The sequence below is a fragment of the Leptonychotes weddellii genome, chromosome 1 (genome assembly GCF_054177405.1).
Source record: "Leptonychotes weddellii isolate Sample4059 chromosome 1, ASM5417740v2, whole genome shotgun sequence".
Taxonomy (NCBI): Eukaryota; Metazoa; Chordata; class Mammalia; order Carnivora; family Phocidae; genus Leptonychotes; species Leptonychotes weddellii.
In genome coordinates this window covers 132795190-132812198 of record NC_138369.1, presented here as the reverse complement: position 1 = coordinate 132812198, position 17009 = coordinate 132795190, and the positions used below count along the sequence as shown (strand labels likewise).

The 17009-nt window shown below is 33.4% G+C and overlaps 1 protein-coding gene across 2 annotated transcripts in view; it reads right to left on the bottom strand.

Annotated features, from left to right (window-relative positions):
• The window catches only part of IQCB1 (IQ motif containing B1), a 54268-nt gene that overhangs the window by 27908 nt on the left and 9351 nt on the right, over positions 1-17009 (bottom strand). For both annotated transcript variants that reach the window (XM_006731944.3, XM_031026600.2), the window contains exons 6-10: positions 15162-15255; positions 11092-11191; positions 4475-4653; positions 2624-2733; positions 1899-2008 (exon numbers count right to left, since the gene is read on the bottom strand). In XM_006731944.3, coding sequence (XP_006732007.2) covers positions 1899-2008; positions 2624-2733; positions 4475-4653; positions 11092-11191; positions 15162-15255 — 593 coding nt within the window. The remainder of the gene's footprint in view (positions 1-1898; positions 2009-2623; positions 2734-4474; positions 4654-11091; positions 11192-15161; positions 15256-17009) is intronic.

Sequence of the window (17009 nt, the reverse complement as noted above, 5' to 3'; positions counted from 1 at the left end):
GAACAACAAAGCTGGAGGTATCACATTCCCAGATTTCAAACTACACTACAAAGCTATAATAATCAAAACAGTATGGTGCTGGCACAAAAACATATAGACCAATGGGACAGAATAGAAAGCCCAGAAATAAACCCACATATGGTCAATTATCTATGACAAAGGAGGCAAGAATATACAATGATAGTCTCTTCAACAAATGGTGTTGGGAAAATTGGACAACTACATGCAAATGAATAAACTGGACCACTTTCTTATACACAAAAATAAACTCCAAATGGATTAAAGACCTAAATGTAAGACGTGAAACCATAGAACTCCTAAAACAAAACAATGGCGGTAAACTCTTGGACATCAGTCTTGGCAATACTTTTTGGATCTGTCTCCTCAGACAGGGCAACAAAAGCAAAAATGAACTATCAGGCCTATGTCAAACTAAAAAGCTTTTATACACAGTGATATAATATCCACAAAACAAAAAGGCAACCTACAGAATGGGGAAGATATCTGCAAATGCTATACCCAATAAGGGGTTAATATCCAAAATATATAAAGAACTCATAGAACTCAACACCAAAAATGACCCCCAAACAATTCAATTAAAAAATGGGTAGAGACCCTGAATACACACTTTTCCAAGGAACATTTACAGATGGCTAAAAGACACATGAAAAAATTCTCAGCATCACTAATCATCAGGGAAATGCAAATCAAAACCACAAGTTATCTATCACCTTACACCTGTCAGAACAGCTAATATAAAAAGACAAGAAATAACAAACATTGACAAGGATGTGAAGAAAAGGGAACCCTAATGCAACTGCTGGTGGGAATGTAAATTGGTGTAGCCACTATGGAAAACAGAATGGAAATTCCTAAAAAAATTAAAAATAGAAATACCTTACAACCCAGAAAATCCATTCATGTGTATTTATCCAAAGAAAATGAAAATACTAATTCAAAAAGATATATGCACGCCATCTTCACTCCAGCATTTACAATAGCCAAGATATGGAAACAACCTAAGTGTCCATCAATAGATAGATAAAGAAGATGTGGTATATAAATACAATGGAATGTTACTCAGCCATAAAAAAGAATGAAATCTTACCATTTGTGATAACATAGCTGGACCCAGAGGGAATTATGCTAAATGAAAGGACCTAGAGGGAATTATGTTAAATGAAATTAAGTCCAAGAAAACCAAATGCCGTATGATTCTACACTTATATGTAGAATCTAAAAAACAAAACAAAGGGGCACCTGGGTGGCACAGTCGGTTAAGCATCCAACTCTTGGTTTCAGTACAGGTCGTGATCTCAGAGTTGTGAGATCGAGCCCCGCGTCAAGCTCTGCACTCAATGCAGAGTCTGCTTGACATCCCTCTCCCTCTGCCCCTCCTGTTCCTGTTGTCTCTCCCTCTCTCTCTCCCAAATAAGTGGGTAAATTTAAAAAAAAAAAAAAAAAAGGTAAACAATACAAACAAATCTATAAAAACAGATATAAACTGGTGGTTGCCAGAGGGGAGAGGAGTAGGGGGATGGACAAAATAGGTGAAAAGAAGTACAAACTTCCAGTTATGAAATAAGTAAGTCACAAGGATGTAAAGTACAGCATAGGGAACACAGTCAAAAATACTGTAATACATTTGTGTGGTGACAGCTGATAACTAGACTTACCCTGATGCGATAATCATTTCACAATGTATATAAATGTTGAATCACTGTTGTACAACTGACACTTATATAATATTGTATGTGAACTACACTTCAATTAAAAAAAGAATAAGAGAAACAGATTAGAAAATTGGGGGGAAAACATCCTAAGTTTTTACTCCGCTATACTGTAATAAGATATAGCTGTCCTCTGAGATCATCATTCCTCTCACCAAAACTTTTTACCTGAAACTCCTCTGCAAAGTAATCACAGCAGATGGAAGCTTCTTTAATCTCTTTCTAGTTTGGAAACCCTTCCAATAAGCTTGAATCAAGCAAGCTGCTTGATGTAGTTTCTGAAATTAAAGGCCAGAATTAGTTTAGAGACATCTTCGTGAAAGTCTTTTAGAAGTTAACCTCCTAAAATATCAGGCCTGGGCAAGTATTAATCTCTATCTCTAATAAGCTGGGCAGGAGGCAACAATTTCATAGGTCCAGGACAGGTAAAGTCTAAGAATATTAAACTTGATCTCCCAAATTTAAAGATACATTAGGCTCTCAGGCAATATCTAAAATGTATTCAAGATATAGTTTGATTAGCTCTGAATTCTCCTTAATTAATACCCCTTCTACTCCTTTTATAAGGATTTTATAGTTCTGCTTATTTAATGCTTTACCCTCTTTGCTTGACTTCTTTTGCTGGGCCTCACTTATTCAAGCATTCAAGGGGATGAAGAACTCTTTGAACAGGCTAAAAAAAAAGAAAAAAGGCTCTAGGGTTAAAAATTTGGTCTATAAAAACCCCTTCCCCGATCAAACTACGACTGCTCTGAAGTTGGAGGGAGATAAGTAAAGAAAGGGGAAGAGACAGAAAATAAAAGATTCAAGAGGCTACCACTCTCCAGTATTTTCAAACTAAAATGTTTACTGAAATGTTAGCAAATATGCAAATTATTTTTATAATTTATTACCTGTTCTTCTACTTCCTGATAGACCTTCGGGGTTAAAAGAGCAATGAGCTGTCCAAGTTCTTGACTAAACTCTGTCCCTGGCTCGTATTTATTTAGAAGACTTCTGAGTCCTGAAATGGAATAACAAAGGTACAACATTTAATAATAAAATATGATTTGTTATCTAATCAGTATTAATTAGAAGTTAACAAAGTCTGGTTTGGAAACAAATGAATATTACAGCAAAATTAATCACATGATTTTTCTTTTTCCTTTTCTCAAAGACTTTTAGATTGAGGTCTTTAGGATATTTCTCTGTCCTAAGAGTTTTATGTGCCCACTTGTAGGATCTGAGGCAAAGGCTGTCTACTCAATATCTTTAATTAAAAAAAGGTAAGTGGAATCATTGTTTTAAGTCAAAGAGTAGAGACAATTTTTTTCCTGTTTGAACATAAATATCTTAAACTGAAACATTTTAAAAAGATAATAACATACTGAGTAAATGCCTACACTGTGGAAGCATTTAAACAGGTTATTATTAGTCATTCTTAAGGGAAGTTATTGCTAAATAAAAATATACAGTATTATATGTAATTTGGAGCAAATGAATAGGTTACTAAGCAATTATTGTAGGATAAGTACTATAAATACTACATTTTTATCACAAAATAAAACACAGTAGTAGTATAAGATATAAAGTACTATTCTAAGCACATTGGAATGATGTATTATAATGTATGTATTCAATATAAATAAAGTAAAATGCCCTTGGGGTGTATAATTGGGGAAGCCACCATAATGGATCTGTTCATGCCTTTATACTCTCTTCAAAATTCAAGTTCTCAGCAGTATTAATGATTGTAAAATATCTTGAGGAAACTGAGTAAGTTCTATTGAGAAAAGAAAGGGAGACGAACTGTTCAGGTAAAATTCCTTTATAATGAAGTCTGTTGGACATTCACATTTCTATAGAAGAAATCTAACTACAGAATTTAAAAATGTATACCTGGCACAATATCAATTAGAGAGTTCTATTACTGGCACCTTCTTTCCCTCTCTATTCCTATAACATAATTATAATGTTCAAAGTAATGACTGATACAAGGTAAGTTACTAAATAGTGCCTTCCAAATCATCAAGCATGTTTTGAAGGCCACTGTAATAGTTTGCATACTAAATGCATCATAATGTAATGTTCTAATCTTTAAAAATTTCCAAACAATATCGCCCTGTATTAGTGAGTATACACATTTGATTTTGGAGGTGAGGAAGATTTTTTTGCTTTGAGAAGCAGCAGTGAAAGACCTGAAGAGTAATTATTAATTGATGTAAAGATCAAAAGGGCTGTCAATCTCTCAAGCACAGCTCTATCTTCTCCAGTAAAGTTAATCTTGTTAAGGTCACCAGTCTTTTTGGTCATTATTTTACTATACTATATGGTATACTCAATATGCAACTTTTTTTTTTTTGTCAGAGAAGGAATAGTATCCATTGTAACCTCATCAACAAAGTACCATAAGCCATCTGTTGAGACATGAAGATAGCTTGGTTATATAAAGACATTTTCCCCAATTGGTATTTATTTAATAGGGTTTTATCTGCACACTTCAGTTATTGACTTTTTCAAAATACAAGAATTTTAGTGATTCAAAACTTCCGTAACACCACCCGGCATTCATCCCAACAAGTGCACTCCTTAATCCCTTACTATTTAACCACTAAATTGTGTACCTGAAATTAATATTACACTGCCTGTTAACAACTGGAATTTAAATAAAAACTTCAAAAAAATATAGGAATTTTGTTTTCCATAAACCATCAATAAAAATTTCTTTTTGAGAATCTCCAGAAAAAAAAGAATATATGCACTACCTTTGTAGCAGGCACTTAGTCTCAGTAAAATCAAAATTTCTTGATGGGATTCAGTCATCAGCAGTAGGAGCTTTGTAGCAGTACTTCTTATGTCTGGGCTAGGAGTTGATAAAAGCTTGAACACAACTTCATCTAAAATTGAATGCAGGGTTTTTCCTTCTATTCTGAGTAAATCACCACTAATAGACAAAATAAAAAGACAAAGAATGTGCCATTACTGATGGATGCATAGGTATCATAAAAAATTAAACATAAAAATTCTAGCAACTTGATGCCTAACTGTGCCTGGATGCAAGAAGATAACCCATTTTTTAAATATACAGCTTAGTTCCAAGGATACATCGCATTAAATCAATTACTATTTACTGAATTTAAAGCACTAGGCTAGGTAAAACAGGGAATACAAAGCAGCTATATGCCCTCTCCTCTGAAAAACCTGCAATCAAATTGCAGAGGAGAGATAAATGCACAAAATATTAAATAGATGATTCAAAAATGTCAAAGCAACAGTAAGAGGAACATCACAAAATGGTACATGGTTCATTGCTTAATGATGTATGAAGACAAAAATGCTATAGATATTCAATTATCATGGACTTAATATAGAAGGAATTTACCTTTCCTTTGGTATTTTCTTCATTATACTAACAACTATCATCTTGTGTTACAGATGTGATGAAAACTTATCTGGAACTTAGAAACAGTCAAAGAAATCACTGCATAGCTTTTACTCACCCCCCACTAATGAATATGTGTACCTCTGCTTGACTATGATTTACTGTTGATGGGATATTTTGCAATTCTGTAAACGTAGAGGTTGGCTTATAGAAAACAAGTAACAATGATTCTCATCTGAGAGCAATGTAAATAGATTCTTATTCAACAATACAAATGGATTTTATCCAGTAGAAAATGTAACTGTAAAGGTTACTATTTATTTTTATAAGACATCAATCAGGTTTTTTAGCTATTAGCAAATTCATTTCTACATTCCTTTGAAAACCACTCTATAAATCTCCCCTCCTCAAATTCTCCTTTGAACGTATATAAACATCTTACTGGTTCCTTCATTAATAACTGAGTTGAATAAAATTTTAGTTTTAACATGTTTTACCACCAGTATCACAATAAGGAACATATCCATTGTACCACAAAGTTTCCTTGTGCTTCATTGTAGTCCCCCCTCCTTCACCTCTTCGGCAGCCTCTCCAGACAACAACTGATCTATTTTCTGTCACTATAAATTAGTTTACATTTTCTAGAATTTTATACAAATGGAATCATACAGTATGTATTTTTTTGCCTGACTTCTTTCACTCAGCACAAATATTTTGATATTCATCTGTATTGTCACATGTATGAATAGTTCATTCCTTTTTTTTTTTCCTGCTGAGTAGTAGCCTATTGTATGGACATACCACATAGTTTGTTCACCTGTAATGGACATTTGAGTCCTTTCTAGTCATTGGCTATTACAGATAAAACTGCTATTAACATTTGTATACAAGTCTTTGTATGGACACATGCTTTCATTTTTCTTGAGCAAACAGACAGAGCAAGTGTCTGTTCAAATCTTTTGCTCATTTTTCGCACTGGGCCTTTTAAAAAATTTTTGAGAGTTTTTATATATTCCAGATAAAAACACTTAAGATACATGCTTTGCAAATATTTTCTGCCAGTGTGTATTGTCTTTTTCATTTCTTAAAGTGTCTTTTGACGAGCAGACTTAAAATCTATTCCACCTAGAAGTGGAATGGATGGATAATATGGTAGGTACAGGCTTGTAAGAATGTCAAACTACTTTCCAAAATGATTGTACAATTTTAGCACTCCTGCTAGCAGTGTTTGATTCCTCCATATTCTTATCAACACTTGGGTCAGTGTATTAAATTTTAGCCATTTAGCAAGTGTATAGTGGTATCTCCCTAATGACTAATGTTGCTGAACATCTTTTTGTGTGTGTTTTTTAAAGATTTTATTTGTCAGAGACAGACAGAGAACACAAGCAGGGGGAGTGGCAGGCAGAGGCAGAGGGAGAAGCAGGCTCCCTGCCAAGTAAGGAACCCGATGGAGGACTCAATCCCAGGACACTGGAATCATGACCCAAGCCGAAGGCAGAGGCTTAACCGACTGAGCCACCCGGGGGTCCCTTTTTATGTGCTTATTTGCCATCCATGTATCTTCTTCATGAAGTGTCTGTTCAAATCTTTTGCTCATTTTTCGCATTGGGCCTTTTAAAAAATTTTTGAGAGTTTTTATATATTCCAGATACAAACACTTAAGATACATGCTTTGCAAATATTTTCTGCCAGTGTGTATTGTCTTTTTCATTTCTTAAAGTGTCTTTTGAAGAGCAGACTTAAAATTTTGATGAGGTCTAATCAATTTCTTCTTTCATGGATTTTACTTTTGGTGTCATATCCAAGAATCTAAGAAATTTTATGCAACCCAAGGTCATAATGGCTTTCTACTATTTTTCTTCAAGAAGTTTTGTAGTTAAGATTTTACATTTAGGTCTATTATCCATTTTGAATTAATTTTTGTACTGGTTAAGAGGTATAGATCGATATTGTTTTCTTTAAATACTGATAGCCAATTGTTCCATCACTTTTAAAAAGACTATCCTTTTCCCACTGAATGAGCTTTACACCTCTTGAAAATCAGTTGTTTATATATATGCAAGTCTATTGCTGGATTCTATTCTGTTCCATAAATATATTTGCGTATCTTTGTATCAACACCTCATTGTCTTAATTATTTTTTTAAAAGATTTTAGTTACTATTTATTTTTAAGATTTTTTTGTTGTTGTTTGTTTGACAGAGAGGGAGAGACAGCGAGAGGGGGCACAAGCAGGGGGAGTGGGAGAGGGAGAAGCAGGCTTCCCGCTGAGCAGGGAGCCGGATGCGGGGCTCGATCCCAGGACCCTGGAATCATGACCTGAGCTGAAGGCAGACGCTTAACGACTGAGCCACCCAGGCACCCCGATTTTATTTATTTGTCAGAGAGAGCGAGAGAGAGAGAGCACACAAGCAGGGGAAAAGGCAGGCAGAGGGAGAAACAGACTCCCCGCCGAGCAAGGAGCTGGATGCAGGACTCAATCCCAGGACCCTGGGACCATGACCTGAGCCAAAGGCAGATGCTCAACCAACTGAGCCACCCAGGCATCCCTCATTGTCTTAATTATACTAGCTTTATAAAGTCTTAAAATTGGGTAGTGTTAGCTCTCCAACTTTGTTCATTTTCAGAGATGGTTAGGCTATTTTATATTTTAGGTCCTTTGATTTTCAATGAATTGTAGGAATCAGTTTGTCAATTTCTACAAAAACAAGATTTTGAGTGGGACTGTATTTAAAATACATATCAATTTAGAGAGAACTGAGATCTTAATATTGCACCATTCATCTATCAACATAGTGTATCTTTCCATTTATTTACACATTCTTTAATTCCTCTCAGCAATGTCTTATAGATTTAAGTGAATAGGTCTTTGCCATCTTTTGTCAGATTTAACCCTACATATTTCATATTTTTATGCTATTATAAGTTGCAATATCTTAAAATTTCAATTTCTGAGTATCAATTGATGATATAAAACTTCAATTATATTTTTGTACTGACTTTATATCCTACTACCCTTGCTAAACTCACTTATTAGTTTTAGTAGCTTCTTTGCACATTGCATTAGTTTTTCTACATAAATGACAATGTTGTCTCCAAATACAGAGAGCTTTGTTTTTTCCTGTCTGTACAGATAACTTTTCCTTTTCTTCTTGACTGTACAGGCTAGAAACTCCAATACAATGTTGATTAGAAGTGATCGGAGTGGAGATCCTTGTCTTGTCCATGGTCATATAAGGAAAGCATTTAGCATTTTACCATTAAGTAGGTTTTTCCTGGATGCCTTTCAACAGGCTAAGAAAGTTCTATCTTCTACTAGTACTATGCTGAAAGTATTTCTTTTTGAAAAATCAGGAATGGATAATGGATTTTTCAAATGCTTTTCTGTATCTATCGATATATGTTTTTCCCTTTTTGTTTTATTAATATGATGAATTACATTGCTTGACTTTAGAATATTATACCAGCCCTGAATTCCTGGGACAAAGGCAACTTATTCAAAATGTATTAACCTTTTTCTTTAAAAGATTTTATTTATTTATTTGAGGGGGGGAACATGACCAGGGGGAGGGGCAGAGGGAGAAGCAGACTCCCTGCTGAGCAGGGAGCCCACTGCGAGGCTCAATCCCAGGCGCCTGGGATCGTGACCTGAGCCAAAGGCAGACACTTAACTAACTGAGCCACCCAGGCGCCCCCAAAATGTATTAACTTTTTAATATACTCCTGGGTTTTAATATATTATGTCTTTGGTTTGTTATCAAGTAATGCTGACCTCTTATTATGAGTTGGGAAGTATTTCCTTCTCTTCAATTTTCTGGAAGAATTTGTTTAGGATTACTTCTTCATTAAATGTTTAGTAGAATTTACCAGTGAAAAAGCTGTCTAATCATGGAGTTTTATTTGTTGGAAGTGTTTTAGCTACAAACTCATAGTTATAGGCTATTCAGATTATCTACTGCTGCTTTCTGTTGCTTCTTAAATTTTGGTAGTCTGAGTCTTTCAAAGAACTTGTCCATCTTACCTTAACAAGCATAAAGTTGTTTACTTTATGATATAAATATAATATTTTTTAATATCTATTGACTTTACTGTGTTGTCTCCTAATTCCTGACATTGGTAGATTGTATTCTCTTCTTTTTCCCCTGATCAGTCTTTTCTTACAGGTTTATTAATTTCATTGACCTTGTCAAAGAATCAGCTTATAAAACTAAATCCAACAGTACCAAAAAAAAAAAAAATCAGCTTATGGTTTCACTGATTTTCTCTACTGTTTTTACTATTTTACTGATTTTTGCTTTGATCTTTATCATTTTCTTTCTTCTTTTTTAAGATTTTATTTTATTTTTTTAAGTAATCTCTACCTCCACTATGGGGCTCGAACTCACAACCCTGAGATCAAGAGCTGCACACTCCACCAACTGAGCCAGCCAGGTGTCCCTATAATTTTCTTTCTTCTGCTTCAATTGAATTCCCTCTTCTTAGTTTCCTAAAGTGGAAGCTGAGGGCAATGATCTGACACTTTTTTCTTCTAATACAGGTATCCCCTGCTTTTCAAAAGTTTTCATTACACCACTTGACTTCTATTAAATACCTACATTAGTATTTGTTTTTTGCTAACTAAAAGAAATCTGAAGATTGTTGCTTTTACAAAAAAAGGTGAAAAGTGAAAATAGCATTCAGCATTTGTTTTGCAGCAAGCTGTTAGAGAGGCAGTGCACACAAGGCAGTGCACCACAAGAAGCCAGAGTGGTACCACCAAGCTCCTTCCCTGGCAACTGCACTCAGTATCTCAGCATCAAGTTGCCATCACTTTGAGCTGCCTGTAAGCATCTGTGTTTTATCTCAATTTATTCTATGCATCCTTTAACAAGATGTGTCTTAAGGTATCAGAAAAACCTGGGAGGTTATCTTTTGGGTCTTAGAAGGCTCAAAATTTTTTTCCATATAAATTCATGCTGTTTCTTTGCTTTATGCCATTTTGGCTTAGGAAAGGTTTTATAAGAATGCTTTACTTTCAGATAGTGGGGGAAACCTTTGTTGGTATTTAGTGATAAAAATTTTCTTATTAAGGGCTGCCTGGGTGGCTCAGTTGATTAAGCATCTGCTATTATCCTTAACACAGCATATAAGTTCTTTATGACTTAAGTCTGCAGAACGTGGTAGCCACCTCCACATGCCAAACTTTAAATGCCAGCAACGATAAATTGTACCCACTTTTTATCCTCAGCATGTTGTTTCTTATCTCTGTGCATTTGTTTACATTGTTACCTCTGCCTAGAAAAACTGCTTTCTCTTCTCTTTTTCCTTTCTGGCTAATTTTTCAAACTTAAAGTTTCACCTCAGGTGTTACCTTCTTCTGGAAGCATCACCCCTCAGTTTGGGATAGGAGCTCCTTTAACACTTGTGCATACTTTTATAATTTTAACTTAATATGTTATAATATAATTATGTTCATGGGTTGGTCTCTTCCACTACACTGTAAGCTACTTGAAAGCAAGTTTTATATCTTAATCAACTTTGGGAACTCAATGATACACACATACTTGGCACATAACAGATGCATAATAAATCCATATGGAACTGGGAGAGTCAATTATTACAACTGTATATATTCTTTTTTCCATTTTAACCTGGAAAAATTGCCAATTAGTTCTTTTATGCCATTCTGAAGCATGTGCCATAATAGTAAGCTTGTAGTTTGCTGAATAAATATACGATTAAGCATTTTTTATTGTGATCCCAATATTTTTCTTCAGATATCACCATATTTCTTCTCTAAGCCTGAGATTGGTCTAAAATCTCTTAAGCTCTGAGATACCAATTCAACAATAAATTTCCAGTCTTTGATGGTATTTTATATTCTTTTCTGAAAGACAATGGTAATAACAGAGCTCTTGAAGTATCATGTACAAGTCATATGTAATTGAATAAAACTGGTAATGCTTCTGGAGTTAAAAATTATAAATACTTTGATAAATACTTTGTAAAACCAAATCACCTGTTGATCTGTAGTATGTTCTGTAGCATAGTCATGACTGTAGATCCTATTTGAACATTGTCAGTTTGCAGTAAGTGCAGGAAATGATCACTTTGTAGTACTAAAAGAGAAAAAAAAATTAAAATTAAATGTATCTTCTATGATACAATTGGGATTCATTTGTCCTTTTAAAACCAAATGAAAGCAGGACCATTTCTGCTAACAATTCTGCTTTTGTATACTTTACAATAAAGAAGATTTTAAGATGGACAGTTTAAGTAACCATAAAAAAGTCATTCCATTTTATGAAAGGTGTAAATAGAAAGCATCCACAAATACTAAACTAAGACTCTACTGTTATCTTCCATTAAATAAGAAACAAAATAAAACATATCCTAAATTTGAATCTCTTTCTAGCAATAAATTTCAGTGAATAAAATGAAATTTCCTGTGAAGAAGAGAGAATATGAAGGAATGGATGGTACTTACGACTGTAAACAGTGGCTTACGTCATTAAAACACTGAATTATTTTATATAATGTACCATGTTTGCTAATATTTTGTCTTAAATAATAATGAAATTATTACTTACAAAACAACATTTGTTTTTACTGGTTTATAATTTTTAGGCTCTGAGCAGCCAGTTATGAAGACCTGACATTGGATGCTTATGCAAGTTGCTTAACCTCTCAGAACACCCATTTCTTCATCAATAAAGCTAGACTAGCTCTCTCACAGACTATTGCAGAAGTCCTAGAACAGGGCAGGTTCCCAGTAAATGTCAGTTTCTATTCCCTTCTTCATTAACTGATCAGAATTTTAATTAAAGTGGGGTCAGGTGTGCAGGCAAGGCACACCTGTGAATACTATCCTAGCTTCCATGAAACTTTACTCTTTTCCTCTTTTTCTCTCCTGAAAGAACATAGTTGATTTCTTTCACATATTAATTACTCTTCTATTTACAGAGTCCAATATATCAATATTTTACTAAACATCATTTTTGTAACATTTAACAACTTCAAAAAAATTAATTCCACTACTACTAAATATTTCTATGTCTTCTTACTTTCTATTACTTCAATAGTAAAAAAATTCTTTTTTATAACTGGGATAAGTATATTATTTCATTTTTGTCTACTTAAAGATGTTTTATTAGTAAATTTTTTAAACTCTGAATTCACTGAACTCAAGTAGTATGTAGTATATATATATTTATCTTTTCGTCTATATTGGAAAAAGTTATGCTAAAATAATTTATTAAAGAGTCATTCCATTTTCTTTTTACAGTGTTTGTTTTATATTATTATATAACTTATTTTTGGAGCCCCTATTCCATTTTTCAAATGTAGTTGTTTTACTGAGTGTCAAATAACTATTTGGTCCCCAAAACAAAAACTGATACTTTTGCCCATTTAAGCTTTTTATAATGCAAGCTTCAAACCTACACGAGCGAATAATATCATGACTCTGCATGTACCAGTCATTCGACCTTACCAGTGATCAACTTATGGCCAATCTTATGTCACCTAGCCCATTCACTTCAAAGCCTCCCATTTTATTTTGAAGTAAATCCAAGATATCAAATTATTTAATCCACAAGTATTTCAATATATACTCCCAAAAGATATGAATTATTAAAAAATAAAACATAACCATTATGTAACCTATATAATCATGACTCCTTAATTTTATCAAATATTCAGTCAGTGCTCCAATTTCCAAATGTTTTGCAGATTTTTAAGTTTGTTTGAATCAAGATCCAAATAAGATCCACCCATTGCACATATTATACAATGTTAATTGGTTATCTTTCAAATTTCGTTTAATCTATGGATTCCTCCTCTACCTTTTTTTTACCCTTACATTTTATTTGTTGACAAAACTATGTTAATTGTCCTATGAGCTTCTCACAAGCTAGTTTTCCTAATTGTACTCATGGGATGTAATTTAATGTTTCTCTGACCTTCTATAAATTGGTAATTGGAGCTGGGGGATCAAAATGATTCAGGTTTGAATTTTTGACATCTACATTTCATATGTGAGGTTATGATGAGCCATTAGGAAGTACTTCTGAAATTTTGACAGTGACGGATGATTAATTCCTAAATTTGTTCATTCATTAATAGTTGTACAATGGTAACAGTCTAGCTTTCCTTTTTCACCTATTAGTTGGAATAGTTCTATAAAGAGAAATTTCTCCTCATTGATACATAAGAAAAGGCAAGATAAATGCTGGATTCTTCATTTACCAGTTTTCAAAATGAATTGGTTCTCTATCTAATGATAATTTTTTTAATAGTCTCACTATATTTGATGTGTTTCAATCCTCAGTAGTTATTATCCTTATTACTGTTCAAATTTCCCATTTTTGGATAATAGAAACCTCCTTATTTTGGCTGAGTACTTTTCACAGAATCCTAATAAACTTTGATTGCTTCCTCTCTATCTGGTATTCAAAATATTTTAGGCTTACCTTGCATATTTTCTACCCCAGACATAGTCAGCCAGCCACTTCTCCAAAAAGCTGATTCTTTTTAGAGAGAAACGTTATTGGAGATCCCAATTTTGTATATGAATTTCACAGCCATTTAGTTTTAATACATTATTGATATTTTAAACCTCAGATTGACCTGGGGAACATTGTCACTTTTGTTACAGCTATTATTTAAAAAAAAAAAAAAACTAGCATATTTTAAAAGTTGTATTCAGGTATTCTCTCTCCTGCTCTCTTTTTACTAGGTCTTTTAGATTCCACTATACTAAAACTGAGTACTTTTTATTTTTGGTAAAGGTTGTTTAAATTGGGAACTTTATAATAATATTTGTTTCATAACGGGAAACTAATAGGTACTGCTTTAAAAGAAAAGGAAGTATCTAAGTAATAGAGAGAGAGACAGAGACACTGCTCTTTGGGGAATCAAAGGACTTGGTTTCTGCATGTACTTAGCTTCAAATGGATATAACTCAAATAATGAATCATGGAACACTACATCAAAAACTAATGATGTACTGTATGGTGACTAACATAATTAAAAAAAAAAATGGATATAACTACCCAAAGTATTAGTTATACTAATTGAAGTGGCTGCCTTTAGAAAATGGGAAATGAAGTGAGGCACAAGGAACAGGGATTGTGTTTTTAACGATCCGTAGAGAACTATTTGATTCTTTATGTGCATGCATAATTCTGAGAAAAAAAATTAAATTAAAAATAAAAATTCAATTTTTACTTTTTAAGAAAAGTCAAACAATGTTCTTATATTGTTCTTATATAATTATATTTATCTTAGATTTAATCTTTCAAGAGGACACAAATGTTGCCACAATTATCAATAAAGATTACTTTCCCAGTCTTAAGAAAACATAATATAAAACTAATGCATAGGGTGCCTGGGTGGCTCAGTTGGTAAAGAGTCTGCCTTGGGCTCAGGGCATGATCTCGGGGTTCTGGGATCGAGCCCAGCACTGGGCTCCCCACTCAGTGGGGAGTCTGCCTCTCCCTCTCCCTCTGCCCCTTCCCCCTCTCTTGCGCACACACTCTCTCTCAAATAAACAAATAAAATCTTTAAAAAAAACTTAATGCATATTTATATTTCTCAATGTAAGTGTAGAAATATCCGATAAAATAACTTTCAAGTTCAGTAAAAATGTCAATATATAAAAGCTTACTCTTATATGAATAGTTAGGCTATGAATTAAGTCATATCCACTCTATACATAGGGATTTCTCCTCACAGTAAGTCTAAAATACATGTGTAATCTTTGGAACTTTGAAAATGTTTTCCCTAAACTAAATTGTTAAAATTATCATTAATCCTTATCTTGGATTTGCTAAATAGAAAAAGCTAAGAATAAAATTATATTTAAGCAATTTTCTCTTTAATATTCACATTGTCAATGTTGGTTATTTAAAGCTGGAATGTCCAAGTGGGCTTTTATTTTTTGCGTGTGGGGTTATTTCAATGTAGTTTCATTTAACTGTGGTTGTCTGTATAGTTAATGATGTATTTATTTTTAGAAAAAAAAAAAATCAAGTTGTTAGCAGGTACTTTACAATGATTATCAGTTATCTTAAAAATCTTTTCTCTTACCATTTTGGATGAGTTGAACATGGCCTCCCAAGAGCCAGAAGAGAGAATCAGTCACTATTTGGAAAGAGTGTAGTAATTCATCTTTTTCTTCACCCTTAGTACACACACACAAACCCAATTTACTTTTCTGCAATTGTTTTATTAAAAAAAAAAAAGAGAGAAACTTCCCTCTGTGGAATCAGAGGACCTGGTTGCTGGATCTTACTTAGCTATTCATGATCTTGTAGCCTTTAGTTTCTTAATTTATAAAATTTGTGTTACAGGCTAGTCATACCTACTCTACTTACTAGAGAAATGGTTGTTATCCAGAGGTCAAATGAGACAACATACCCAACACTAGCTATGCATCAAAATCACCATGGAGTTTTCTTTGTTTTTGTTTTGTAATATACCCATATACAGGCTTTAACCCAAACATACTAAATTTGAATCTCCAAAGTCAAAGTCTGGACATCTGTATTTTTACAGTTAGGTGGGTGATTTGGTTATGCAGCCAGGGTTGAAAATCACTGCTCTATGCAAATGTGTCAGCATGTAAAGCATTATTATTAGTACATTTCAGTTACAGCTTCTAATCTATGACTCCATGAAAGCAGAGACCATGTTACTTTAGCTCTCCATTATATACTCAGTGTCTAAAACAGTTCTGACATAGTAAAATGTTCAATTAGCATTTACTCAACAAATAAATGACAATTCTTTCTACTTTTCTACTTCTTCCTTTCTGGAAAGTACAGTGAGAAATTAGTCTGGATTAGAGCATGTGTCACAGTGGCAAATAAGAAGCAGATTTTGTTCACAATTCTGTCATTTACTGGCCATGTAACTTCAGTGGAAAGTTGTATAAAGGCCACTAATTTTATCCATGTCTCAAATGTTTGTACTCTAGCACAAAAGTAATGATGACAACACCAAAAACATTATGATTACAATGATTATTCTTCATAATAATAAATGTATTTTCTTCCTATTATTCTAGCACATAAGATTAGGTAGGTGCTAAAACAGACACATGCTAACTTAAATACAATTTTAAAAAACCCAAAAAACAAAAAAGAAAGAAATGTCACATTAGATCAAGAATTCCTTTAGTCCAGGAGAGTGCTTTTGCCAGTTTCGCCAAAAGACACAGCAGAAAGAGCATGGTTGTCATGTCTTCACTGTTGTCAATCTGAAAGGATAGTACTGGGCTCCTAGACTTCCTATTTTCCTTAAAAAACCCATTAGATAATGCCACCCATAAATTCATGGTTTCTGAGACTGGTTAAGAAAACTTACCCTTAAATCATTTCAAAATTTTTGGATAGGTGTTTTTCTTACGGCAATATATAAGAATGTATATATGTACACATGTACGCGTATATACGTATGTGTATATTTTAACCAGTCTACAGTTTAGGCCAGATCATCCTGTGTATGTCCCACCACATGATCTACTATGCTAGCTAATTAATTTTTTTTTGATTGGGAAACACCTAGGTAGATAAAACTAGTAAGTTCAGTTTTCTTGTAATCTCTTAAAAATCTTTTAATTTTGCCCTGTGGTAAAGTGGCCCTCCTTTTCTGTAGCTGGTTTACTCCCTTTGATGTATTACTAAAAAAGTTTTTAGTCTCTATACAAATACCATAATAAAGAATAGGAAAATATTATTAAAGGACTATATAAATGAAAAGGACTATATAAATGAAAAGAATGTAATTACTATCCCCCTAATATTAAATAAAAGTACTCTGAAGAAAATATAAAGCTGTCTTAATGGTCTGAGCTATTCATGAGATAGAAATCATTTTACAAAGGAGGAAACTGAGGTACACTGAAATCAAGTGATTTGCCTAAGAACCCAGAGT